Source organism: Ursus maritimus, assembly GCF_017311325.1.
Source record: "Ursus maritimus isolate PB19 chromosome X unlocalized genomic scaffold, ASM1731132v1 scaffold_X1, whole genome shotgun sequence".
In the NCBI taxonomy this organism is placed as follows: domain Eukaryota; kingdom Metazoa; phylum Chordata; class Mammalia; order Carnivora; family Ursidae; genus Ursus; species Ursus maritimus.
The window spans coordinates 45,227,823-45,254,861 of NW_024423319.1; the positions used below are offsets into that span (position 1 = coordinate 45,227,823).

At 38.7% G+C, this 27,039-nt stretch overlaps 1 protein-coding gene and 1 long non-coding RNA gene across 5 annotated transcripts in view; both read right to left on the reverse strand.

Moving 5' to 3' along the window:
- Nucleotides 1-21,905: 21,905 nt before the first annotated feature.
- BHLHB9 (basic helix-loop-helix family member b9) lies at nucleotides 21,906-24,356 on the reverse strand. The gene has a single exon (XM_008703996.2). It carries the CDS (start codon nucleotides 24,300-24,302, stop codon nucleotides 22,650-22,652), a length of 1,653 nt encoding a protein of 550 aa, XP_008702218.1. The 5' UTR covers nucleotides 24,303-24,356; the 3' UTR covers nucleotides 21,906-22,649.
- Nucleotides 24,357-24,367: 11 nt separating this feature from the next.
- LOC103674992 overlaps nucleotides 24,368-27,039 on the reverse strand; it is a 12,005-nt gene continuing 9,333 nt past the window's right edge. The window contains exons 3-6 of one of the 4 annotated variants that reach the window (XR_005834699.1): nucleotides 25,819-25,917; nucleotides 25,336-25,426; nucleotides 24,895-24,973; nucleotides 24,368-24,568 (exon numbers count right to left, since the gene is read on the reverse strand). This is a non-coding gene — a long non-coding RNA (uncharacterized LOC103674992). The remainder of the gene's footprint in view (nucleotides 24,569-24,894; nucleotides 24,974-25,335; nucleotides 25,427-25,818; nucleotides 25,918-27,039) is intronic. The other 3 variants (XR_005834702.1, XR_005834703.1, XR_005834698.1) reach the window with 3 other exon arrangements.

A 27,039-nucleotide genomic window follows, 5' to 3' on the forward strand; every position in this document is an offset into this window, starting at 1 on the left:
ACACTTAAAAATAGCTAAAATGGTAATTTTTATGTTATGTGTACTTGACCAAAATAAAAAAGAATGAACTATTGATACATGCAAAAAATAGAAGAGTCTCAAAATATTATGCTTAATGAAAGAAGCCAGACAAAAGAGTATATAAAGTATGATTCCATTTATATAAAACTACAGAAAATGACAGCTAATTTATATTGACAGCTGATCAGTGGTTGCTTGGGTGAGGAAGTTGACATATGGAGGTAAAGTTACTAAGGGCCAGAAAGAAACTTGGAGGTGATAGATATGTTCATTATCTTGACTGTGGTAATCATTTAATGTGTGCATACATAGATCAAAACTTATGAAGTTGTATACCTTAATATGCACAGTTTACTGTAAGTAAACTATAACTCAATAAAGCTGTTTTTTTTAAATTGTGGTAAGGACACTTAACATGAGATCTACCTTCTTAACAAATTTTTAAGTGTGCAACACAGTACTGTTCACTAAAGGCACAATTCTGCGTGCAGATCTCTAGAACTTACTCATCTTGCAAAACAGTAACTTTTTACCTGTTAAATAACTAAAGCTGGTTTTAAATTGCACTCCATAAATCGTAACTATTCGGGAGCTTGTTTAATCAGGATCTGCATTTTAATAAAATCCACAGATGATCTGTATGTGAAATAAATTTTCCAGAAACACTGCTTTAAAGAACATGTATCATTTTTGCAGGGAAGAATACAATAAATTGTTATTTCATAAAAAACACAAGAACCCAAGAAATAATTATTGTTTTTGGAAAGTGGATTATGAAACTACAGTATTAATGTGATTCTTTTCCCCCCAGTCCTACTGAGATATAATTGACATATAACATTGTAGAAGTTTAAGGTGGGTAGCATAATGATTTGATATATGTATACATTGAAAAATGTTTGCCATCCATCTCCTAACATAGTTACATACTTTCTTCTTTGTGGTGAGAACTTTTAATATCTATTCTCTTAGCAAATTCCAAATATGCAATATTGCTTTAACTAAAGTCATCATGTTGTAGATTGTATTCCCCAGAACTAATTTATCTTATAACTGGAAGTTTGTATCTTTTGATCACCTTCACCCAATTCCCCCATCCTTCACCCTCTACCACTGGCAACCACAAATATGATCTCTGTTTCTATGAGTTTGGTGTTTTCAGATTCTACATATAAGTAAGATCATATAGTATTTGTCTTTGTCTGGATTAATTCACTTAGCATAATGCCCTCAAGGTCCATCCATGTTGTCACAAAAGCAGGATTTCCTTCTTTTTTATGGAAGGAATACTATTCCATCACACACACACACACACACACACACACACATCACATTTTCTTTATCCATTCGTCAATGAACACTTAGGTTGTTTCCACGTCTTTTTCAGATAATTTGTCGTTAGTATATAGAAATACAGTAGCAGCACTCCAACCAGTCTTAAAGGTTCACTTGCTTCAAGCTTATGCACACTTTGCTTGCTGACCTAAGTCCCTTGATTTGTAGCAGAACTGACTTGTTTTCTTTGAGATTTGCAAACCACTGGCCTTGAGGAGTGAAGGACCAAGCTTTCCCAAAAGATAAGGCCTGAGTACATTCAAAAACAATTGCTGCAGATGCCAGCAAGTCTGTTCAGGGTCATGCTGACATACCGGGCACCTGCTTCTCCTGTGGGTAGCCCCCTTCCCTTTTCCCATGCTTTTCCCTTTAAAAATCTCTGGCTTTACCTGTGCGGGGAAGATGGTCTTTTAGACATTAATCCACCATCTTCCCAGGTTGCTGACTTCCTGAATAAAGCAACTTTCCTTTCCCACCATGACTTGTGTCTTGAGTAATTGATTTTTGAGCTGCAAGCAGGCAAACCTGAGTTTGGAACCATTTCTCTGTCCTGTAACAATACTACTGATTTTTTATGTTGATTTTGTATCCTGCAACTTTACCGAATTCATTTATTAGATCTAACAGTTGGTGTTTTTTTTTTTTTTGGTGGAGTCTTTAAGATTTTTTGTATTTAAAAATCATGTCATCTGCAACTAATTGTTTTCTGATTGTTCTATAGGTCCATTGTTCCTTGCTTGGTATCTTGCTGTCTTCTTTTGTGATTTGAGGACTTTTTGTAGCTTTGTGCTTTGACTTCTTTGTCATAATCATTTGTGTAAGTACTATAGGTTTTTCCTTTGTGGTTATGATGATGCTTACATAAAATCTTATATTTATTACACCCTATTTTAAGCTGATAACTACCTATGTTTGGCAGCATTCCTGAACTTTACACTTTTACAGCAGCAATTTCACATTTTAAGTTATTGATGTTACAATTTAACTATTTTTCTATTGTGTATACAATAATAAATTATTCTAGTAATAGTTATTTTTAACATATTTGTTTTTTTAAGATTTTATTTATTTATTTGAGAGAGAAAGAGAGAGCATGTGCAGGGGGGAGGGTCAGGAGGGCAAGGAGAAATAGACTCCCTGCTGAGCAGGGAGCCCTACTAGATCCCAGGACCCTGAGATCATGACCTGAACTGAAGGCAGACGCTTAACCGACTGAGGCACCCAGGCGCCCCATTAATATATATATATTTTTTAAAATTTTATTTATTTATTCGACAGAGATAGGGACAGCCAGCGAGAGAGGGAACACAAGCAGGGAGAGTGGGAGAGGAAGAAGCAGGCTCATAGCGGAGGAGCCTGATGTGGGGCTCGGTCCCACAACGCCGGGATCACACCCTGAGCCGAAGGCAGACACTCAAACGCTGTGCCACCCAGGCGCCCCAATATATTTGTTTTTTAACTTTTGTACTATAGTTGTAAGTATATTACACATCACTATTAAAATATTAGAAAATTGATTTTGACTTTATATTAAAATTACCAATGAGTTTTATTTCTAATTCATATGTTTTTATGATGTTAATTAACATTCTTTTATTTTCACTTAAAGAGATCCCTTTAGCAATTCTTGCAAAGCAGGTTAATCCAATTATTTCTGAAAAATAGAATACATATGCATAGAACAAGACTGTTAGGATAAATGGTGAGTTTTATTTGCAGATGATTCTCCAAGTTATTTTAAACATTTAAATTTTGTCTCAGTTTCACCTAATAATACAGTAAATATCAATCAATATAATACACATATAAACTCTTTGGGGTCCTCAATATTTTTTTAAGATTTATTTATTCATTTTTACAGAGAAAGAGCACATGAGTGGGAGGAGCAGAGGGAGAGGTAGAGAGAATCTCAAGCAGACTCCGTGCTAAGCACAGCCCGACAGGGGGCTGAATCTCATGACCCTGAGATCACTACCTGAGCAAAAACCAAGAGTCAGACACTTAACCAACTGCACCACTCAGGTGTCCCAAGGATCCTTAAAAATTTTTTAAAGTGCAAAAGTCTCCTAAGACCAAAAGTTTGAGAACTGCTGCTCTTGGTGAACCTCAAACATTCCATATGAGTTGGGTATCTGTGATGTCTTCTATGCCTTAGAAAAACAAGATCCCACATAAGATCTATGATATGGGTTTGCAGGGATGGCAACTGGAGTAAGGATCAGAAGATCTATCTGAGTCTCAATGTCTGTGCCACTGTGATTATAAGTGTGCACATAAGCTCGGTGTCTGGTATTCTGAGCCTCAGAAAGACAAATATATTACAAGAAAAACAATGATAAATCTGCTGGGAAAGATGCTCAGGAGAGTTTCCTGGGTCTTATAGCCAGAGGTATTGCCAATGACAGGACATTAGGTGAGTCAATTCCCTTCTACAGGCGCAAACTACGATGAAATTGCAGAGCCTGCCCAGTTCTCCTGGAGTGTTGTGGAGACCCACAAAATCCCAGCTAGGCAAACTTTCTTGGTTCTCAGCAGGGTAGGAAGGAAGGAAGGAACTCTGTTAAGGCCAAAGAATTATTTTAAGTATGGGTGAAAAAGTTTAACAAAACAAAAGGAAAATTGCATCCAACTTTTACTCTGGTATATTGATAGAAAGAAAGGAATGAGCTTTGTTCAGTGCAAGGTCACCATTAGCTCTTTTTTTTTTAAGATTTTATTTATTTATTTGACAGAGAGAGAGAGAGAGACAGCCAGCAAGAGAGGGAACACAAGCAGGGGGAGTGGGAGAGGAAGAAGCAGGCTCCCAGCGGAAGAGCCCGACACGGGGCTCGATCTCAGAACTCCAGGACCATGCCCTGAGCCGAAGGCAGATGCTTAACGACTGAGCCACCCAGGTGCCCCAAGGTCACCATTAGCTCTTATTATTAACGTTATTTATTGAGCTCCATTAATGCAAGTAGAATACAAAGGTCACCTCAAATAACTGGCAGTACCAGTTTGCATTCCCACCAACAGTGCATGAGAGTTCCTTTTTCTATACATCCTCACCAACACTTGTTTCTTGTGTTTTTGATTTGTTGAATGATATCTCATTGCAGTTTTGATTTGCATTTCCTTGATGATGGGTGATATTGAGCATCTTTTCATGTGTCTGTTAGCCATCTGGATGTCTTCTTTGGAAAAATGTCTCTTCATGTCTTCTGCCCATTTTTAAACTGCATTATTTGGGTTTTGGGTGTTGAGTTGTGTAGGTTCTTTATATATTTTGGATAGTAACCCCTTGTTGGGCATGTCATTTGCTAATATCTTCTCCCATTTAGTATGTTGCTTTTTTGTTTTGTTGAATGTTTCCTTTGCTGTGTAGAAGCCTTTTATTTTGATCTGGTCCCAATAGTCAATTTTGCTTTTGCTTCCCTTGTCTCAGGAGACATATCTAGAAAGATGTTAGTTATGGCCCCTGTCAGAGAAATTATTGATTTTGCTCTCTTGTAGAATGTTCATGATTTTAGGTCTCATATTTAGGTCTTTAATACATTTTGAGTTTATTTTTGTGTATTGTGTAAGAAAGTGGACCAGCTTCATTCTTTTGCATGTACCTGACCAGTTTCCCAGCACCATTTGTTGTACAGACAGTCTTTTCCCCGTTGGATATTCTTTCTTGCTTCAACAAAGATTAATTGAACATATAATTGTGGGTTTATTTCTGGGTTTTCTTTTCTGTTCTATTAATCTATGTGTCTATTTTTGTGCCAGTATTGTACTATTTTGATTACTACAGCTTAGTAGTATAAGTTGAAGTCAAATTGTGATATTTCCAGCTTTGCTTTTTATTTTCAAAATTGCTTTGGCAATGCAGGATCTTTTGTGGTCCCATAAAATTTTAGGATTGTTTGTTGCAGTTCTGTGAAAATTACTGTTGATATTTTGATAAGGATTGCACTAAATGTGTATTTTGATTTGGGTAGTATAGACATTTTAAAATTATTTGTTCTACCAGTCCATGAGCATGGAATGTTGTTCCATTTCTTTGCATCACCTTCAATTTCTTTCATCAGTGTTTTATCATCATCATATGATGTTCTTATCCTTTTTCTTATTGATATGATGTATCATGTTGATTGATTTGATTGCAAATATTGAACCACTCTTGTATCCCAGGCATAAATCCCACTTGACAGTGGTGAATGATTTTTTTAAAAGTATTGTTGGATTCTGTTTGCTAGTATATTGTTGAAGATTTTTGCATCCATGTTCATCAGAAACATTGGACTGTTGTTCTCTTTTATTGTTGTATATTTATCTGGTTTGGCATCAGGGTGATACTGGCCTCATAGAATGAATTTGTAAGTTTTCCTTCTATTTTTTGGAATAGTTTGAGAGAATTAACTCTTCTTTAAATGTTTGGTAGAATATACCTGTGAATCTCTCTAGTCCAAGACTTTCGTTTGTTGGGAGTTTTTTTAATTACTGACTCAATCTCTTTGCTAGTAATTAATTTGTTCAAATTTTCTATTTCTTCCTGCTTTAGGTCTGGTAGATTATGTGTTTCTAGGAATTTTTCCATTTCTTTTATGTTGTCTAATTTGTTGGCATATAGTTTTTCATCATATTCTCTTACAATTGTTTACATTTCTGTGGCATTGGTTTTTATTTCTCCTCTTTCATTTGTCATTTTACTTACTTGAGTCCTCTCTCTCTTTTGATGAGTCTGGCTAGAGGTTTATCAACTTTGTTGATCTTTTCAAAGAACCAGCTCCTGGTTTCATTGATCTCTTCTATTCTTTTTGTAGTTTCTATATGATTTATTTCTGTTCATGTCTCGTTGGCTTTCTTTACTGATATAACTGGATTCCTTTCTCTTTATTTTTTGCATAACTGTTAGTGTTTTTGATTTGTAGTTACCATTTGATTTATATATAACCTCTGCATATAACAGTCTGTATTAAGCTGATGGTCGCTTAATTTTCAACTCATTCTTTATTCCTCTCCAATCCATGTTTCATATATTTGGTGTATGTTACATCCTTTTATTTTATGAATCCCTCGAGGGTTTTTACATAAATAGTTATTTTTACTGTTTTTGTGTTCTTTTTACTTTTCATATTCTCACTTGTGGTCTTTCCTTTCCATTCAAAGAGTCCCCTTTAATATTTCTTGTAGAGCTGGTTTAGTCATCATGAATTACTTTGGTTTTTGTTTCTCTGAGAAACTCTTTATCTTTCCTTCTATCCTGAATGATAGCCTGCCTTGCTGGAGAGAGTATTCTTGTCTGCAGATTTTTCCCTTTCAGTACTTTGAATATATCAAGCCACTATCTTCTGGCCTGCAAAGTTTCTACTGAAAAATCAGGTAATAGCCTTGTGGGGTTTTTCTTTGTATATAACTGTCATCATTTCTCTTGCAACTTTCAAAATTCTTTATCACTACTTTTTGTCATTTTAATTAGTATGTGTCTTGGTATGGAGTTCCTTGGGTTAAATTTGTTGGGAAATCTCTGTACCTGAATCTGGATATCTGTTTCTCTCCCCAGATTTGGGAAGTTTTCAGCTATTATTTCTTCAAATATACATTCTGCCCCTTTCTCTCTCTTCTCCTTCTGGGATCCCTATGATGAGAATGTCATCATGCTTGATGGAGTCACTGAGTTCTCTAAGTCTATTCTCATTATGCAGCATTTGTTTGTCTCTTACCTGTTCAGCTTGATTGCTTTCCATTACTCTATCCTCCAGGTCACTGATATGTTGCTCTGCTACCTGTAGCCTACTATGCATTCCATCTATTGTATTTTTAATTTTGTTTATTGAGTTCTTCATCTCTGATATGTTATTTTTTATATCTGATGTCTTTCACCTTTTTCTGAAGTCCAGTAAGTATCTTTATGATCATTACTTTAAATTCTCTATCAGGCCTACTACTCATTTCTGTATCACTTAGATCTCTTGCTGTGATTTTGTTGTGTTCTTTTATATTTCTGTGTCTCCTCATTTTGTCTACCTCTCTGTGTCTATTTTTCTGTGTTAGGAAACTCAGCTATTTCTGCTTTTGAAAGTAGTGGGTTTATGAAAAAGATCCTGTAGGGCCCTGCAGTGCAGTGTTCCCTGTTCATCAGAAGCTAGCACTTTAGGGGAGACTCCTATTCATGTTGTTTGTACCCTGCTATTGTGTCTGAGTCACTTTTCCTTTCAGTCCAGACTTCTGCACTGCCTGTTGAGGGCTGTGCTTGCTCTCTGTGTTAGTGAGACCAACGCAGGCTGGCTCTGAGGGGGCATGACCACAGGAGGGCTGGAGAACAGGGTGGTGGTTTTAGCAAAATTTGCAGTGAGCTGCTAGTCCTAGGCTTAATCCTTAAAGTGCTGTGGCAGGCAGGGGCATGACATGCATTAGCCATAGTGGTGGTGGCCAGGGGTGCCACAGCTGGACAGGGCATGGCTCACACTGCATTAGCAAAATTTATGCTGAGCCACTAGTCCTAGGCAGGATCCCCCCATCTTGATGGCCACTCAGGGCTTGGTGTGTGGGGGCAGCAGCTATGCAGTGCACTCAGTGCTCAAAAATTTTGCACTGAGCCCAGGATCAAGTCCAGCAGGCTTGAAGTGGGTGAGTCTTCGGGAGGACTCATGGGCAGGGCACGCTTCTAGTCCATTGGGTAGCAAGTGTCTGTGCAGTGCTGCTTCCTGCAGGTGGCTCTGTGTTTAAACTTGGAGGGGGTAGGAAAACGGTGTGTGCAAGCTCCTTTGTTCCTAGAGAAGTACCCCAACATGCTCTGAAACCCTTTTAAACAGATCTCCCTCCTACTTGCCCCAGGCATTGTGCTAACTATGGATTCTATGTTGCCTCTTTGTGGACTGTTGTCTCTATATGGGTGGGGATCCAGCTATCACTGGCTTTCTTAGCTAGCTCAGTGCTAAGTCAGCGACTTTTAAAGCTCCAGACTCCAAATCAGGCTGGTTATACAAACTCACAGAATTCAGCCTCTCTGGTTTTCCAAAGCCAGACATTACCGGAATTCATTTTCCCCATGGCTTCCTGGTGCTTTCCCCTCTCTGTGCCCACAGCTCCCTCCCTTCTGAAGGTGGCCACTGGCCAGTTTCTGCCCTTCCTAAACCCTCTGATGTGGCTTCTTCTCTACATTTCGTTGTGGAGTTTGTTCTGCATTTCTTCAGATTATTCTGCAGTTTATTTACTGAGATGTGAGTGATATCCCATTATAAGCGTGGGATGGGGTAAGGTTAGGGTCCTCCTAGTCTGTCATCTTTCCCACACCTTCCTATTTTGTTTTTCAATAGCATCTAAATACTAGCCCATTCTTTGCACAATAAATGAATTTCCCCATTTTTGTGACTCATTAGCCAGTAGATGATTACTGAGCACCCACCAGTGACAAAAGAGCAATGAAAGAGAACATGATAAATGTAACAAAAGGTTTCAGGGTCATGAAAATAATGACGTAGCAGTTAGGCTGCCACTTAATAGCTACAGAACCTTATGCAAATGACTTTATTTTTGAAATAGCTTCCTTTATGGAGTATAGATGAAAATGGTGAAATAAGATGCCATAGTGAGTGCTTAGCATAGTGCCTGGCACGTGGAAGATAATCAAGAAATCTGCCCTCCCCTCAACCTTGGTTTTTGTGCTCATTGCTACATCTCCTGATACTTGCTTCCAGATTGAGCTCTAATCTGAAAAAGATAAGCACATTACCAGTATTGTCATTCTCCTAGGTTGTTGTTTGGGTATCGATGTTAATGTTTCAGCCTAGGCACCATATCCCATATCGGTTAAGGTTTAAACTGGCCAGTACTTGGACCACAGAAAAATGCTGTGTGTAAGGGAGAATTGATCAAGTGTTAAGAGCACAGTCATTGAAATTAGACAAAATTATATGGGAGTTCTGGCTCTGTCATTAATTAGCAATATAACCTCTGAAAGTTTTCTTAACTTTGTTAAGCCTTGGTTTCTTCATCTGTCAAATAAGGATAACAATAAATATATCACAGATTTTATAGAATCAGGAAGGGAAATAAGCATACATTTACAGAATATATATAAACTTCAGCATCATTTTTTTGTGTTGTAGAATGACTAGGGTGATATAATTGGGACAAGAATGAAAATATCACCCATTTCCATGTAAAAGGTGTGCGTACATTCCTGCTTCCTGTTTTTGTACCCTCTTGGTCAGCAGCAGAGAAGCAAGAGAACTTGATGTTGGTTCTATCCTTCAAATTACAGAAAGACACAATCCTACAAAAAAACAAAGCAAAATAATGATTCTGCTGAACAAAACACCATAATGAGAGGCAGAAAATCTGGGTCCCAGGGTTATATTCACCACATTCTCACCTTACGACATTGAGTAAGTCACTCCACCCCTCCTTACTTCCATCAGAAACACTAATAATACCACATAACCCTGATGGTCACCAGAAAAAGCATAATGAAGAGACACTTCCTCTATTTTATTCTAAACTAACTACAAAGCTAAAATAACTAAAACTAATGCAAGTATATGTAATTTAGTAAAATAGAATAGAAACCCCAGAAAGAGATCAAATTACTTATTTGTAAGTACTTATTATGTATGATGAAAATGGCATTTCAAATCACAGGGTAAAGAATTTTTAAATTATTTTTATTAAATATTCAAAAGAAAATAATTCAAAAGAAAATAAGGTTAGATTTCATTCCTCACAGCATATTATATAGGATATAATGTCAAATGATAACAGTATTATTTAAAATAATATATCATTAAGATCCCAATTTTTAATAAAAAAGCAAGCAAAACCTCTATTGCTCTTATACATACAAAACATTTGGGAAGTAGTTCATAGCTGCAGTTTGAGTTGTTTCATTTGAATCATGAAGTTTGCCTGATCAGTAATAGGGTGTGTGAATGATAACTAAAGAAGGGACCTGCTCAAATTCAATGCATTGTTTCTACCACAGTTTGAAATATATCAAAGATCATACATTCTATTCAAGAAATGTTTGCATTTCTTACTGGCAAAGGCTGTCCAAAGAACTAATGTTTAGTTCTCAACCTACATTTTATTTTTTTAAAGATATATATATATTTGGGGGAGAGAGAGAGTGAAGGGGGAGGAGCTGAGGTAGGGGCAGAGGAAAAGAATCTCAAGCAGACTCCATGCTGAGCATGGAGCCTGATGCAGGGCTCGAGCTCATGACCCTGAGATCATGACCTGAGATGAGATCAAGAGTCAGATGCTTAACCAACTGAGCCACCTAGGCACCCCTTCAATTTACATTTTAAAGATGAGGAATTAATGGACATCGAGGAGGTTATGTGTTGTAATGAGCACTGGGTATTATATAAGACTGATGAATCACAGACCTGTACCCCTGAAACAAATAATACATTATATGTTAGTTAATTGAATTTAAATTTAAAAAAAGAGAGAGAAAAGATGAGGAATTGTTTTTTCAATATCTGGGGCCTCATACTTCATTCATCCACTCCTTTATTCATGTAATAAAGGAACACTCAGTTGACTAAGTGCTCAGGTTTTTTCACTGTACAATTGTAGATGGTAGTGAGGGTGTTATGGCAAGTATTAATCAATTGTGCCCCTTAATACTGAAACCATATTATTGCCTTAACCAAAGAGTGTAAAGAATGTCAGTTTCAGGGGAAAGAAGAGATGTCTTCATTAGTTACTTTTTGCTCCAATAACAGAACATCACAACTGTCTAGGGAGGTACAACTTAATAAAAAGACATAAAAAATTTAATAACCAATTGTTTCTGTGGCTGGTTAAATAAAGATAAAACATAATTTTTTGTTCTTTGCTTCTAACAAAATTTATTGATTTAGTTACTTTTGTAGAAAACCTGATGTCTGAATGTAAAATGATTCTTTGCATTGCCAATAATGTATGCACAACCATCTATGAACTTCCACTTCCTATGACCAATTCCTCCAGAGAACAAAGCAGCTTTTTTCTCCCCATTATTTACTTACAGAGTTTGTGTCTATCAGGTTTCTTGAGTTCTGGCTGTTTTGTGAATGTACATAGTCCTGTTAGCCTCCTGACACCTTGGGAGATTATCCCCCCTTAATCACCTTGTTGGGGGAAGCTTCTGGCTTGTTTAAATATCTGATTTACTTCGGGGATTACTGCAGGCTTTAGCTCTGATTTATACCTTCCAATTAATGACATTTTTGTAATTCCTGGACTAATATGGGTGCTTGAAATTTGACTATGTATCTTGCTCCAATAATTCACCACTGGAGAAATACTATTTAATTGATGTTTTTAGTGGATATATGCTTTTCTGTTTGTATAACAAATGCTTCCTTATCAGATCTTCTTAAGTTTATAGTTTTTACTACATAAGTAGTATTTGCTTACCTAACAAAATTATAAACAAGTAAAAAAATAATAATAAAACATTTGAGTCCTTTCTAGCTATAATCAGCTTTTTGGTATGTCATTCCAGTTTTTCTCTTTGCATGTAAAGTAGTATTTTTCAAAAATAAGATCATGCTTTAGTAAATACAGATCTCTCTGATTTTTTTAACTGACGCACAAATTTAACGTTGTGGAAATGTTGTAAATTATTTAACTAATCTCCTATTTTTTAATATTTGGAATATTTCCAGTTTTTTTAGTTATAAATAATGCAGTTAACATATTTATACATATGTCTTTGCTCACTTATAAGTATTTCTGTTGGTATATATTTATTAATTTATCATTCAAAAGTATGATCATTTATATTTATATTTTAATTGCCAAATGACCACTAAAAGGAATAATACCAAATTATCCCCCTCTACCTCCAATAGCATATGAAATTGCCTGATTTTCAGCAACAGTAATTTTCAAATTTGACTGCATATTAGAATCACCTAGGGATCTTTTTAAAAATTATCAAGGCCCACATTCCTCTCCAGACCAATTAAATCAGCATCTCTGGGAGCAGGAACTTGAGCGTTAGTATTTTCTAAAAGCTCTCTAGATGATTATAATGCAACCAGGTTTGAGAATAACTATTCTACACCTTCAACAACAATGAAAAAATATTTTATTCACACCTACAAATTCTACTTCTAGAAACTTTCCTAGTAGGACACATGCACAAATGAATGTGTGTACAGTCCAGGACTCTGGTTTTGGCAGAAAGAAAATAAGGCAAGAGAAATGAAAACGATGGCATTAAAATTGTAGAAAATAATGAATTTGAGATTTGTATTAAAAACTACTACTTGGGGCGCCTAGGTGGCTCAGTCAGTTAAACATCTGCCTTTGGCTCAGGTAATGATCTTGGGACCCTGGGACTGAGCCCCACGTCAGGATCCTTGCTTAGAGGGGAGTCTGCTTCTCCTTCTCCCTCTGCTCCTCCTCCCAGCTTGTGCTCTCTCTCTCTTGCTCTGCTCTCACTCTCTCAAATCAATAAATAAAAATTTTAAAAAACCTAATACTTTATTCTGAAATACTTATGCAAAAGTGGAATTTATGTAAGTTCTCAGACTGTATTTTTGAACATATTATATAGAGCCTTTGATAAATCATGTAAAGCCTGAACACTGGGAAATCTTTTGGTTAACACGAAAAGATTTCTTTCTAATGAAAAAACATAGTAGACACTAACACTGTCAGTGTTATGAATATGCAGAAAGGCAATTCAACCTTCATTTGCCAAATTCCTTTAAAAGCCAGATGGATGGATATCTATAGATGTGGTCACAAAAAATTTTAACTGAGGAAACCCTTTCCCAAACACATTCTTACTCATAACCCAAAGTAGAGCTGCTATATGTATGGAGCATGCATACAGATCCAACCCACTTGCCCTCCCCTGGAACCTCTGCAGAGCCTTCTGAAGCATTTTCCAGTAATCCTAGAACTTGAGTAAACAGATTGAAAACCACTGTTTGGGGGTAAAGCATCCCACCTGGTATGCTGGAAATGTGTTACAGGTGCACCAGAGATATTGCTTCCTTCAGTGCTCTAAGTGGTTGGAGTAGGGAATGGGGCAGTTAGAGTAACTGGCAGTGATATCTTTAATGGAAAACAGATGGTTCTGTTTATCCCAGTACAACTATCATTTTCCATGTGTACCATGACATGATAAAGATTGGGAAACACTGATCTAGAGAAAAGAAGTATTCAGTGTATAGCCATGGGTATACAATAATGGTCCTGGTGTCCTTGTGTGACTCAGAAACCGGTTCTGAAGGCAGTTCCAATGTTTCAAATTGCAGCGTAAGTGTATGGCTTTCCATGGAGGCCATTGTAAAAGACAGTTTATGTGCACTTACATTTTGATGTTTGTGAAGGAGAATAATCAATCTCATATCATATTGTCATTGTATAGAATTAAGATGGTTTTGAAAAAAGATTAATCCTTCATATTCTTAAACAGCGATGCCAGAGCTGTTCATGAAAGTCACATAATTTAAAATTGCACCAAAAACCATAAGATACCTAGGAATAAACTTAACCAAAGTGGTAAAGTATCTGTACTCTGAAAACTACAGAACACTTATGAAAGAAATTGAGGAAGATACAAAAAAATGGAAAAATATCCCATGCTCATGGATTGGAAGAATAAATATTGTTAAAATGTCTATGCTACCCAGAGTGATCTACACATTCAATGCCATCCCTATCAAAATATCATCGACATTTTTAACAGAGCTGGAACAAATAATCTCAAATTTGTATGGACCAGAGAAGACACCAAATAGCCAGAGGAATGTTGAAAAACAAAACCAAAGCTGGTGGCATCACAATGCCAGACTTCAAGCTATATTACAAAGCTATAATCATCAAGACAGAATGGTACTTGCACAAAAACAGAGACATAGAGCAATGGAACAGAAGAGAGAACCCAGATATGGACCCTCAACTCTATGGTCAACTAATCTTCCACAAAGCAAGAAAGAATATCCAATGGTAAAAGGACACTCTCTTCAATAAATGGTGCTGGGGAAATTGGAAAGTCACATGTGGAAGAATGAAACTAGACCATTTTCTTACACCACACACAAAGAAAAACTTGAAATGGATGAAAAACCTAAATGTGAGACAGGAATCCATCAAAATCCTAGAGAATAACATAGGCAGCAGCCTCTTTGACCTCCGCTGCAGCAATTTCTTGCTAGACATGTCTCCAAAGACAAGGGAAACAAACACAAAAATGAACTATTGGGACTTCCTCAAGATAAAAAGCTTCTGCACAGCAAAGGAAGCAGTCAACCAAACTAAAAGGCAACCTATGGAGTGGGAGAAGATATTTGCAAATGACATATCAGATAAAGGGCCAGTATACAAAATCTATAAAGAACTTATCAAATGCAACACCTCAAAGAACAAATAATCCAGTCAAGAAATGGGCAGAAGACATGAACAGACATTTCTCCAAATAACACATACAAATGGCTAAGACACATGAAAAAATGCTCAGCATTACTTGACATCAGGGAAATACAAGTCAAAACCACAATGGAATACCACCTTACACCAGTCAGAATGGCGAAAATTAACAAGACAGGAAAAAACAAATGTTGGCAAGAATGTGGAGAAAGGGGAACCCTCTTACCCTGTTGGTGGGAATGCAAGCTGGTACAGCCACTCTGGAAAACAGTGTGGAGGTTCCTCAAAAAGTCAAAAATAGAGCTACCCTACGACCCAGCAATTGCACTACTAGGTATTTACCCCAAAGGTACAGATGTAGTGAAATGAAGGGGCACCCGCACCCCAGGGTTCATAGCAGCAATGTCCACAATAGCCAAACTCTGGAAGGAGCCGAGATGGACAGATACTTAACCATTTACGTCCACATGGAGGGAACTGGAGGGTATTGTGCTAAGTGAAGTAAGTCAGTTGGAGAAAGACAATTATCATATGGTTTCACTCATATGTGGAATATAAGAAACAGTGCAGAGGACTATAAGGGAAGGGAGGGAAAACTGAATGGGGAGAAATCAAAGAGGGAGACAAACTATGAGAGATTCTTAACTATGGGAAACAAACTGAGGGCTGCTGAAGGGGGAGGTCGGTGGGGGGATTGGGTAACTGGGTGATGGGCATTAAGGAGGGCACATGGTGTGAAGAACACTGGGTGTTACAGGCAACTGATGAATTCTTGAACACTACATCTGAAACTATTGATGTACTATGTGTTGGCTAATTGAATTTAAATAAGAAAAAATAAAGGGAAAGACATCTGTTGTCATGAATGGGAGTACTTACTATTGTTAAGATAACAATACTATTCAAATGTACATACAGATTCAGCATAATCCCATTAAAATCCAAGCTGCTTTTTTAGGGAAATGAAAAGCTGATTTAAAAAATCCATATGGAAATGCAAGGGGCCCAGAATAGCCAAATCAATCTTGAGAAAGCAAAACAACGTTGAATGACTCACATTTTCTAATTCAAGTATGATATAGTGTCCCTCTTCATACCTTACTACAGTCTTTGGTTTAAAATCTAATTTGTCTGATATGAGGATTTCTACCCCAGCTTTCTTTTATGTCCATTACCATGATAAATGGTTCTCCACACCATCATTTTCAATCTGGAGGTGTCTTTATATCTAAATTGAATCTCTTGTAGACAGCATATGGATGAGTCTTGCTTTTTTAACCAATCTGATACCCTATATCTTTTGATTGGAGCATTTAACCCATTTACACTCAGAGTAAATGTTGAAAAATATGAATTTAGTGCCATTGTATCACCTGTAAAGTCCCTGTTTCTGTAGATTGTCTCTGTTTCATTCTGATCTAAGTTTCTTTTGGGCTCTCTCTTCGCTTACAGGATCCCCTTTAATATTTCTTGCAGGGCTGGTTTAGTGATCACAGATTCTTTTAGTTTCTGTTTGTCCTGGAAGCTCTTTATCTCTTCTTTCTTTCTGAATGATAGCCTTGCTGGATAAAGTATTCTTGGTTGCATGTTTTTCTCATTTACTACCCTGAATATATCATGCCAGCCCTTTCTGGCCTGCCAGGTCTCTGTGGATAGGTCTGCTTCCAGTCTAATCTTCCTACCCTTGTAGGTTAAGGAGTTCTTGCCTTGAGCTGCTTTCAGGATTTTCTCTTTACCTCTGAAATTTGCAAGCTTCACTATTATATGTCGGAGTATCTGTTTTTTATTTTGAGGAGGGGGGTTCTCTCTACCTCCTGGACTTGAATGTCTGTTTCCTTCCCCAGATTAATGGTGTTCTCAGCTATGATTTGCTCAAATATACCTTTTGTCCCTCTATCTCTTTCTTCTTCCTCTGAGACCCCAACAATTCTAATATTGTTTTGCTTTCTGATATCACTGATTTTTTTGAAGCCTCCGCTCATGTCCATTAGCTGTTTTTCTCTCTTTTCCTCAGCTTCCTTCCTTTCCACCATCTTATGTTTTATGTCACTGACTCTCTTTTTTGCCTCATTTACCCTAGCTGTTAGAGCATCCAATTGGGACTGCATCTCAGTTAAAGCATTTTTAATTTTGGTCTCATTAGATTTTATTTCTGAACTAAGAGATTCTCATCGGGGGCATACCACTTGAAGGGTCCCCACAGGGAGAGTAGTTGCCCCATCCCACATGCTGCACCTGTGTTGCTCCTCTTGGGGGAAGGAGGAGGGTCTCTGCGTTTCTGCCCTTTGCAGGACCCCTGCAGGGAGAGCTGCTGCCCAATCGTGCCACAGTTCTTGGTTTATGGAAAATCCTGAACTAAGAGCCCACTCCCAGGCTTGCTGACCATAGCTGGTTTCCCCACTCCAATGCTTGGAACTCTGCTGGCTCAGGCACCCCTATTCTTTCTGTGACCCCGGGGATCCTGAGACCACACTGTCCCACCTAGGATTCTGCCCTGCTTTGCCACTTGAGCACTTTTCAGACAGGGACATTTCTCACTGGATCAGACTTCTAAAAGTTCTGATTTTGCACTCTGGGGCTATATCACTTTCCAGTAGCTGGCTTTTGGAAATTCCCTCCCCACGCCATTTATCTTCCAATATATATTTCCTCAGATTCACTTCTGCATACCTTCTACCTTGCAAAAAGTGGTGGCTTTTCTATTTGTAGAATTCCAGCAATTCTTTTCTTACATCTCAGGTTGAATTCATAGGTGTTCAGAATGATTTGATAGCTATCTAGCTAAATTCAAGGGACCAGATGAAACGAGGTCCCCTCCTCTTCCACCACCTTGTCTCCCTCTACCTTTAAAATATGTTTTATTGAAGTGCAATTAACATACAGTGTTATATTAGTTTCAGGTATACAGTATAATGATTCAATAATTCTATACATTATTCAGTGCTCATCACAGTAAGTGTACTCTTAATCCCCTTTATCTATTTCACCCATCATTTCCACCCACCTCTCCTCTGGCAACCGCCAGCTTGTTCTCTGTATTTAAGACTGTTTCTTCTTCTTTTTTTCTTGATTTGTTTATTTCATTTCTTTTTTTTTTTTAAGATTTTATTTATTTATTTGACAGAGAGAGAGAGACGGCGAGAGAGGGAACACAAGCAGGGGGAGTGGGAGAGGGAGAAGGAGGCTTCCTGCTGAGCAGGGAGCCCAATGCAGGGCTCTATCCTAGGACCCCAGGACCATGAACTGAGCCGAAGGCAGACACTTAACCACTGAGCCACCCAGGTGCCCCTGTTTATTTCATTTCTTAAATTCTAAATTTGAGTGAAATTCTATGGTATTTGTCTTTCCTTGACATATTTTAGAGCTTTCCACAAGGACTTAATTGGGCTGTGGGGAGTAGAGTAGCAAGTCTCCCCTTTCCACATGGATGATTAACAATTTCTGGAGAAGAAAAAAAATTCTACTCCACTATTTTTATACTCTGCTTTATTTTGTGTACTATGACCATGACAGCCAAGTTTAGTTTGCTAAATGAAGTGTTCAACATACACAAGAAACAATCATCATGTTTCTGCTGTTCTCTCCTTTAGGGAAACCTTGTCAATGACTATTGAGGGGATATGGAACCTCTAGGAGATAAGTAGCCAGAGTGTTTTTCAGACATTTGCTGACAGGCTACATAACTCTTGAGAGTAGTTGTCCAGAGTAAGCTAAGGTGGCCCCATGATCTTTTAAAGCAAAATCTGCATGTTGATTTACTGAAGCCTTTTATAAACTCATGATTAATTATGATGCTGTTCTGAAGCTTATCTAAGAATGACCAATCTCTTTAATCTGAAGTACTTAAAATACAATTAATTATATAGTCTTTGTACAGCTGTGACTGGAAAGCAGTTTTGCTCACTGCAAAGCTTGTGCTTGTTTCATTAATAATCCCCATTCTGTCCTGAGCTGTACTTGTGTGTACATATCACTTGCTAGTCTACTGACTGTAGCTGCTGCCTGAGTGTGGGTCCATAACACAATTCAGGACAAAATTCTGTAAAACAACGTCAGCATAGTTAAACTCTTCACTCTTCTGTTTTAAATTTAGTTCACAGAGTGTAAAGTGATACAACCTTTCTGGTTGTCAGTCCGTAGTACTTGTGAGGGCCTGAATCTGAAGATCACGGGGGAAGAGTAGCAATGAGGGGACATAAGTAAGATAGGGAAGGTGACACATACATGTATATACTTCACTCCCTTCCCACTAGGTGATGGGGTCTATCCTCACATACCTAGAATTAATCCAACAGAATATAAAGGTGTGATTCAACTGTCACATTCATAATAAGAAATATTACGTACACTTTAAAATGTTATAAAAAAGACAGAGAGATGTTTCTTTTTTTTGCCCCTCAGAGTAGCAAAGACTGATAATATTAATAAGTGCTGGCAAGTATATGAAGAAACAGACATTCATACTCCATGGGATGAGTGGATATATTTTAGAACTCAGTTGGCCAGTATATGTCAAAATTTGTAAATATCCATGAGAAGAAATGTAGCCACTGACATCTAGGAGCTGTCCTGGCACTCACAGCCAGGCCTGGGTATTCTCTTGTTGAATATAAACAACTTCACAGAACATTTATATCAGAAAAAGTCACTCTATGGCTGTGATGTAGCAAGAAAAAAAAAAAAAGACCACTGTGTAATCATCTATGGGAGACACTGTCCAAATCACAAAAATAACCAAATATCCCCTTATTCTGGCTAATATGAGTGACTTCTGCTTCTTTACCAATCACAACTTTGCCCTGGCCTAGTCTTCCCCATTTGCAAAGTAAGATTTATTGAGATAGCATATCGTGCTTCGAGTACTCATGCTTCCTGACAACTTTCAATACACAGCAAAGCCTCACTTCCTTAAACCCTCCCCTAAATCACACACAAGTCCTAATCCTATAATAAGTCATTTTTAAAACCCTCTTATTGAAGTACCACATGATTTGCCATGGTACATGTTCTTTCTCTTTGCAACCACGCTTGTTCAAATACAGGCATATTCCTGGTGGTTTTTGGCTGGAGGGCATTTCCATTCATGATCTTTGACAAAGAAGTTCCACTTGAAGGAATTTATCATATAGAAATATTTAAAAAGGCATGAAGTATAAACAGGGATACATCAATTTTCACAGGAAAAATATGAATATGAAAGATTATACTAAAAAGTATGTTGCAAACTACAAAATGATGCTGAGAGAAATTAAAGGAGACCTAAATAAGTAGAGAGATATATTTTGTTTGTGGGTCAGAAGATTCAATATTGTTAAGATGTTAGTTCTCCTTAAATTAATCGATTGATTTAAAACTATCTCAGTCAAAATCCCAGCTGGAGTTTTTGTAGAAATGGATCAGCAGATTCTAAAATTTTTATCTAAAAGAAAAAGTAAAAATAACCAAAATAACTATGAGAAATAACAAAGTTAAAGGACTCACACTGCCTGATTTCAAGACATTATAAAGCTACAGTAATCAAGATACCGTGGCACTTAATGAATCATCGAGCCTTACATCGGAAACCGGGGATGTACTGTATGGTGACTAACATAACATAATAAAAAATCATTAAAAAAAAAAAAAAAGATACCGTGGCACTGCAATCAAGATACACAAGCAGGTCAGTGGAACAGAATAGAGTCCAGAAACAGATCCATACATACAGGGACAACTGATTTATTGACAAAGATGCAACAAAGACAACTCAAGGGAGAAAGAAGTCTTTCAAGCAAGTGATGCCAGAACAATTGGATATCACTGTGCCAAAAAGTGAACTTTACTTTATAATTTGGACCATATAAAAAAATCTCAAAATGGATCAGACCTAAATGTGAAACCTAAAGCTATAAAACTTTTAGAATATAGGATAAAATCTTTGTGACCTTGGTTAGGCAATGGTTTCTCATAAATAACAGCAAAATACAACTGGTAAAAGAACTGTTCTTTATCAAAATTTAAATCTTCCATTCTTCGAAAGTCATTTTTTAAGAGTAAAAAAACAATCCATAGACTGGGAGAAACTATTTGTAAAACATATATCTGATAATAGACTTGAATCCAGGTATATATAAAAACAACTCTTACAAATCAACAATAAAAATGAACCACCCAGTTTGAAAAAAAAGAGCTAAACATTTACATAAACTTCACCTAAGATATATGGATGGCAAATATGCATATGAAAAGATGTTCAACATCATTTGTCATTAGAGAAATGCAAATTAGAACTACAATGAGAAAGAAAACACAGGCACTAAAGTCTTGGGTATCAGTCTGAGCAATATTTTTTGGATCTATCTCCTCAAGCAAGAAGGCAAAAATAAACTAATGGAACTACATCAAACAAAAGCTTTTGCACAGTGAAGGAAACCATCAGCAAAATGAAAAGGCAACCTACTGAATGGGAAAAGATCTCTCAAATGATAAAACCGATAAGGGGTTAATATCCCAAATACACACACACACACACACACACACACACACACACACACGCATACGTATGCATACAACTCAATATAAAAAAACTTAAAACACAATCCAATTAAAAAATAGGCAGAGGACCTGAATAGACATTTCTCCAAAGAAGACATATAAATGGCCAACATGAAAAGTTGCTCAACATTACTGATCATTGGGGAAATGCAAATCAAAATCTCGACTGTGGTGATAGTTTCACATATGCATACATATGTCAAGATGTATTAAATGATATACTTTAAAGATTTTCTTTTAAATTTAGAGACAGCAGGAGCAGGGAGGGGCAAAAGAGAAGAGAGAATCTTAAGCACACCCCACGCTCAGTGCAGAGTCCAATGCTGGGCTCGATTTCACCAATTCTGAGATCATGACTGGGCTGAAATCAAGAGTCGGATGCTTAACCAAATGAGCCACCCAGGTGCCCCCAAATTGTATAGTTTAAATATGTATGGATTAATGTATGTTGATTGTACCTCAATAAAGCTGTTGAATGAAAAGCTCATGGTAGAGCTGCATAATACTAACCTGGAAAGATAATTATAAAGATGAGGCAAGTTGCAGAATACTATACTCCTGTTTTTCCAAAAGAATAAATGTGTGCATATTATTAAAAGGGATATGCAATGAAACATTAGGGCACTATGCCCTAATTGTTAACACAGAAGAAACATTAAATGATTCAAAAATATGTTATAGAAGCACATTTATTGATATAGCAAGATGCTCACAATATAGAGTCAGTGGGGAAAAAACAAGTTACAAACAGTATTTACAGTATGATCTTGTTTTAATTTCTTAACTATTGAAAAATCTCAAAGCATATAACTTAATATTTTCACACACTGAGACATTCTCTTCAGTTTACACCAGTGGTTGTAACTCCTACCATGAGTTATCTGACAAAGGCAGAATAAGGGAAAAACAGTAATTCCTCTTACATTAAACAGCCTATAGCAACTCCTGCCTTCTTCACACGTTGAGTGCACCTTCAGCAACGAATGTGTGTATGTACAGATATAGGTGAGTGCTGTTATCTTTTTGTGCGCATACGCTTTATTTCTGCAACTAGATTACAAATTCAATGATATTCTTTTTTTGTCATTTGAAGCTACAAATAGATGTAAGCAAATACTAATGAACAAGTTTAGCCTACTTAAGATGAACTGGTTCACTATCTTAAGTAAAATGTTAAAAAGTTGTCCATCTACACAAGATAGAAATCAACAGATATTTCCAGCTTACAATGCAATATTCATTTGACATCTCAAAAATGCTCTAGCTCAAACCTGGAGACTGTCTGCAGGTAATGTCATGGTGAAGATGTGATTTGTAATGTACACACTGTAATAATCAAAACATTATGCAAGGCTCTTTAGGAATACACAGCCTTTTAGATTGTTCAAAGTGTTCACTTCTATTTCTGGCGCATTTTACATTGTTTCAATAATTACTTTAACTTCACGGAAAATGGCCATCAGTGTATTGTAACTCATGTGATCAACAACTACAATCGAACCCTTTCTGATATGCTCCTTTATGTTAATAAAGATGGCCACAGCACTAACGAGATTGGCTTTTGCCTCTTTCTGGTTAAAGATGAGTTTTAATGCTGCTAAGGACTTTGTATTGATCATGTCTCTGGCTGCAGCTGGATTTTCAGACATATTCAAAAGTACTTTTAAAACAAGATTTCTGGTTTTACGATTTCCCAGGGATAGCAAGTGGAAAAGCTCTGAAAAGTAATTGGCAACAATGTGGTGATGGTTAGACTCAGCAGTCAGTTGCCCAAGTATCTTTAATCCAGATTGCTGTCCGGGTGAGTTCAAGGGAAAAGACATGGTTTCCTTACACATATGCTTAACGTGTAATTCAACCTTGCGTTGTCTCTCATCCCCAGAAGGAGGATTCAGAGTAATTACGGCCTTTTTTCTGATTTCAGAGGAAGGAAAACTGAGCAAGCTTTCAATAAGTGTCACTACACCCACCTCATTAATAAACTCTTGGGCAAAGGGATGAACATTAATGATCCCCATTGCAATCTGAGCTATTTTATGAATGAGAGGATCAGTAGTCGACTTAAGTAAGGTAACAAGTTTTTCAAATTCCTCAGAATCCATGTAGCATTCCATTTTGCAAGGGCAAGCAAATGGCTTAATCCCATTCACTTCCCTGATCCTGATTTGGCGTCTAATCTCCTCTATAGTCTGGATACAAGGGTCAGAACCAAATGGATACTCAGGGACAGACTGTGAGCATGAAGCAGTGCTCCTAGAAGGGCATGTTGTTGCCACAGGCAAAGACTGGGTGTTTTCCTCAGCTGAGGCCAGGACAATATATGAAGGAGGCTTTGTCTCAAATGGGACTTGGGATCTAAATCCTAACACTGCTGGAGTTACAGCAGGGGCTTTGGGCCAGATAGTTACCTCAGACCAGTCCTTGGGCCTATTTTTTTCATTAATTTCATCCACAGGCTGGGGCCTAACTATCCTGCTCACAGGTTTAGGATTAGGATCAAAACTAGTTTCATCTCCATCCCAAAACCAGTTCCCAATAACATTTTCTTCCTCCTCCTCCTCAGTCCCTGGCCTAGCTTTGCAGCTGGCCCCAGCCACAGGCTCTAACTTTTCAGCACAGGACTGGGGACCGATACCAGCCCTATCTTCATCCTTAGCACTGGAACGATTACCAGCCTCTTCTCCATTCCAAAACCAGGAACCAACACTGGCCTCTTCCCCAGCCCAAAACCAGGTATCAACACCAGCCTTATCTTTACATGTGGACCTGGGCTCAGCATTAGCCTCAGCCACAGAACAAATCTCAGATACTCTAGTGGCCTCATCTTCAGCTTTGGGACTGAAATTTGCCAGGGCTCTTTCCTTTATCTCTGTAACAGTCTTGTTCTTAGACCTTGCCTTTGTCGCTGTCGCGGCATCAGCTTGAGACCCTGCCTTGGCTACTGCTTTGTCCTGGGTCTTGGCTACAGGTCTGACTACGCCAGTAGACTCCCTCTTTGCTTCGCCTTGTGCACCAGCCCTCTTTTGAGCTTTGGCTTTCTTTCTACCCTCATTCTTAGCCCCAGTCATGGTTGAAGAACAGTTATATAGACAGCCCTACACAATCTTGGCCTTGGTTCTCAATGTGTCTCTTTCACTGGGTGAATAAACTTTGTAGCAAGTTTGTTATCAGCTCAGTAGTCACACAGTCCCCTTTCCAAACACCCAGTCTCTTCAGTGATACAGAGAAGACAGAGGCATTCAGTCTGAGTGAAGATGATGGTTCCTGAGTGCAGACCTGTTGAAGGTGATGATCTGCCACTCTGAGGCCACTACAGCAACCACTGGAGATGGACCTGAGGTGGAACAAGAAAATGAGCTTTAAGTCTCTTTCAACTGTGTTTTTCCATGCAGACAGGCACACAAGACATGAGAATAGAGATGGACTGTGTGGTAGAAGTGGAATAGTAGAAAACTCTGTTACCTCATTTTATCCCTTCCATGCTCCCACTAATGCCCAACAATGTACTGCCCAGGAACTAACACACTCTTTTCTCTGTATCACATAGGAGCAGGGATGACAGAAAAGCTTGCTGAAAGTGAGAAAGGCTAAGAAACATTCAGCCCCTTTGGTATACACCACTATACTCTACAGGTCTATCCAGAAAGGCCTCATACCAACCTATACTCATCTAGTGCAATTTTCTCCCCCTTCCTTACTTCCAGGAATGATAAGTCCTACAGCCAATATACAGGCAGACCTAAGGATAAAAACATAGGAGGGTTGGAATTTTGAGTATTTGGTAGACAGGCATGTACTCTGGATTCTAAACCCAATATATGTCTTTCCAAATCTAGAACTTTGGTTATATAATGTTTCTTTGGTTATATAATGTTACCTTGGTCCTCCTCATGGCTTCCCACCCCATTTCCTGGGTATCTATTGATTACCCTCTAGGTACAATCTTGGCTTAACTTATCCCCATTTCCTACACACAAAAGTGAGGACAGAAGTGTCTGGAAAGTTGGAAGACAATGGCTCCAAGATATGATCTGGTCTCACCTACTTGCCAATAGCTTATTTCCATCCCCAATCAATAGGGGTGCTGGTGCTCAGACTCACCTTGGATCCAAATGAGTAATTTTCGTCCTCTTGCTTAATTCAAAGTGAACAACTATCTACAGAGGTCTACAGGAACCTATAAAGAAACAAACTTAAGAACAGATAAAAAGGCAAAAGAGAGAGAACAGAAGAGATTGAGCTAGCTCGACACCCATCACAAGTGTTGTAACACATACTTTTGTTTACTTGAGGCCATGTTAAATGTTAAACCACCTGTCTGCTCCTACCAGATGATTCTGCATCCATTCCCCCAAGACCTGCAGCTTGTCTAATTATATTTCCTCCCAATTTTTAATTTCGTCATTTTCCCAGCAGAGACCACACCTCTTTCCCTGAACAAAATATGAGATGCAAGAGTGGACAGTAGGAATGTAGGCAACTGTATTTAGAAAGCACTCAGTAAAGATAATAGTGACTATTATTTCAATACCATCTTTGCATGCCCCGACTCTTTCCCTTTCCCCATGCATACACAGACCCTACCTCACTGCCACCTATGCCAGCAGCCTACACAGTAGGGGTCCTCAGGAACTTCTATCCTTTCCACCAAAGAACAGTTCTTAGTTGGAGAAGAGTCACGTCCTGCAAAAAGGAGGAGGAGCATTCAGCAAAATACCAAGAGAATATATTGACAATGGCAGGAAAATACCAGGTTAATAGATACCCAGAATTCAGGTCCTAATACCACCTTTTGAAGAATCAGGAAATAAGTATAAACGTCACAGGGTCTACACTGACCCTTCAGAAAACATTCCCCTCTATTCTGACCCACCATTCCCACACTTTGACATATTCAAGTGGGCTGCTATGTTGACAAAAAGGATCCTGAAGGAGAAAGGTGGATTAATACCACACTATTTCTTTACACGGACGCTTCCTGTGAAAGGTGATCTACTCCTCACCCCGTCATTTCCTTGCATTTACTTGGATACAAGATCTAAATACGGAAGGCAATTATTATGAAATGAATAAACAAAAACTTCATTTCAATGTCTTCATAATCTACCCACTCAACTGCCCTTTTGTTAAATGCGCCACAGCTACTGCGCAGAGAAAAGACTTTGGCATCAACCAGGCGCCTGTGGGAAGGGACAGCAACCAGGGCGCGGGGCCCTACAGGCCCCTTTCCAGAATCAGGGCCCGAAGCAGCCGACGCCACGGGCCACCCGCTCCCGCCAGCTGGGCACAGACCTCGGACGCGTCCCCTGTCCTCGCCACGGCAGGCCTCACTCGGCGCCCCACCCCAGCCCTGCCCGCCATTTCTTCCGCAGCAGCGCCCCCGCCCCAACACACACAGCTCTCTCCCGGTACAGGCACCGTCGACGGCGGGTCGCGGGCGCCTGGAAAGCTGGCCGCGCAGTGGCGGGCGCAGTTTGTCTCCAGACGATCCGAGGGAGCCTCTCCGGCCAGCCCCGGTGCCCTGGGCCCAGCCCGCGCCAGTCGCCGCCTCTCCTCGCCAGGGGTCCCGCGGCGCTGCGCACCTCTCTCAGGGACCAGCTACAACCGGGTCGCCTCCTCCTTGCCAGGCTGCCAGGGTCTGGGGTCCGGGAAGGCTGTAAGCCGGGCGACAGTGGGGGTCCTCCCGCCTCCCCCCAGGACACCCCCACTTGCCTTCACAGGCTCAAGGTGTAGGTCGCTGTCCTCCCCCTCCTCTCGGAGCTCCTCAGTCGGATTCCCACCGCCTTGCGAGCGGCCAGAATCGCA

Coding starts and splice junctions, on each gene's coding strand:
- BHLHB9 (XM_008703996.2), bottom strand. CDS start 24,302: ATGACTGGGGCTAAGAATGAGGGTAGAAAGAAAGCCAAAGCTCAAAAG.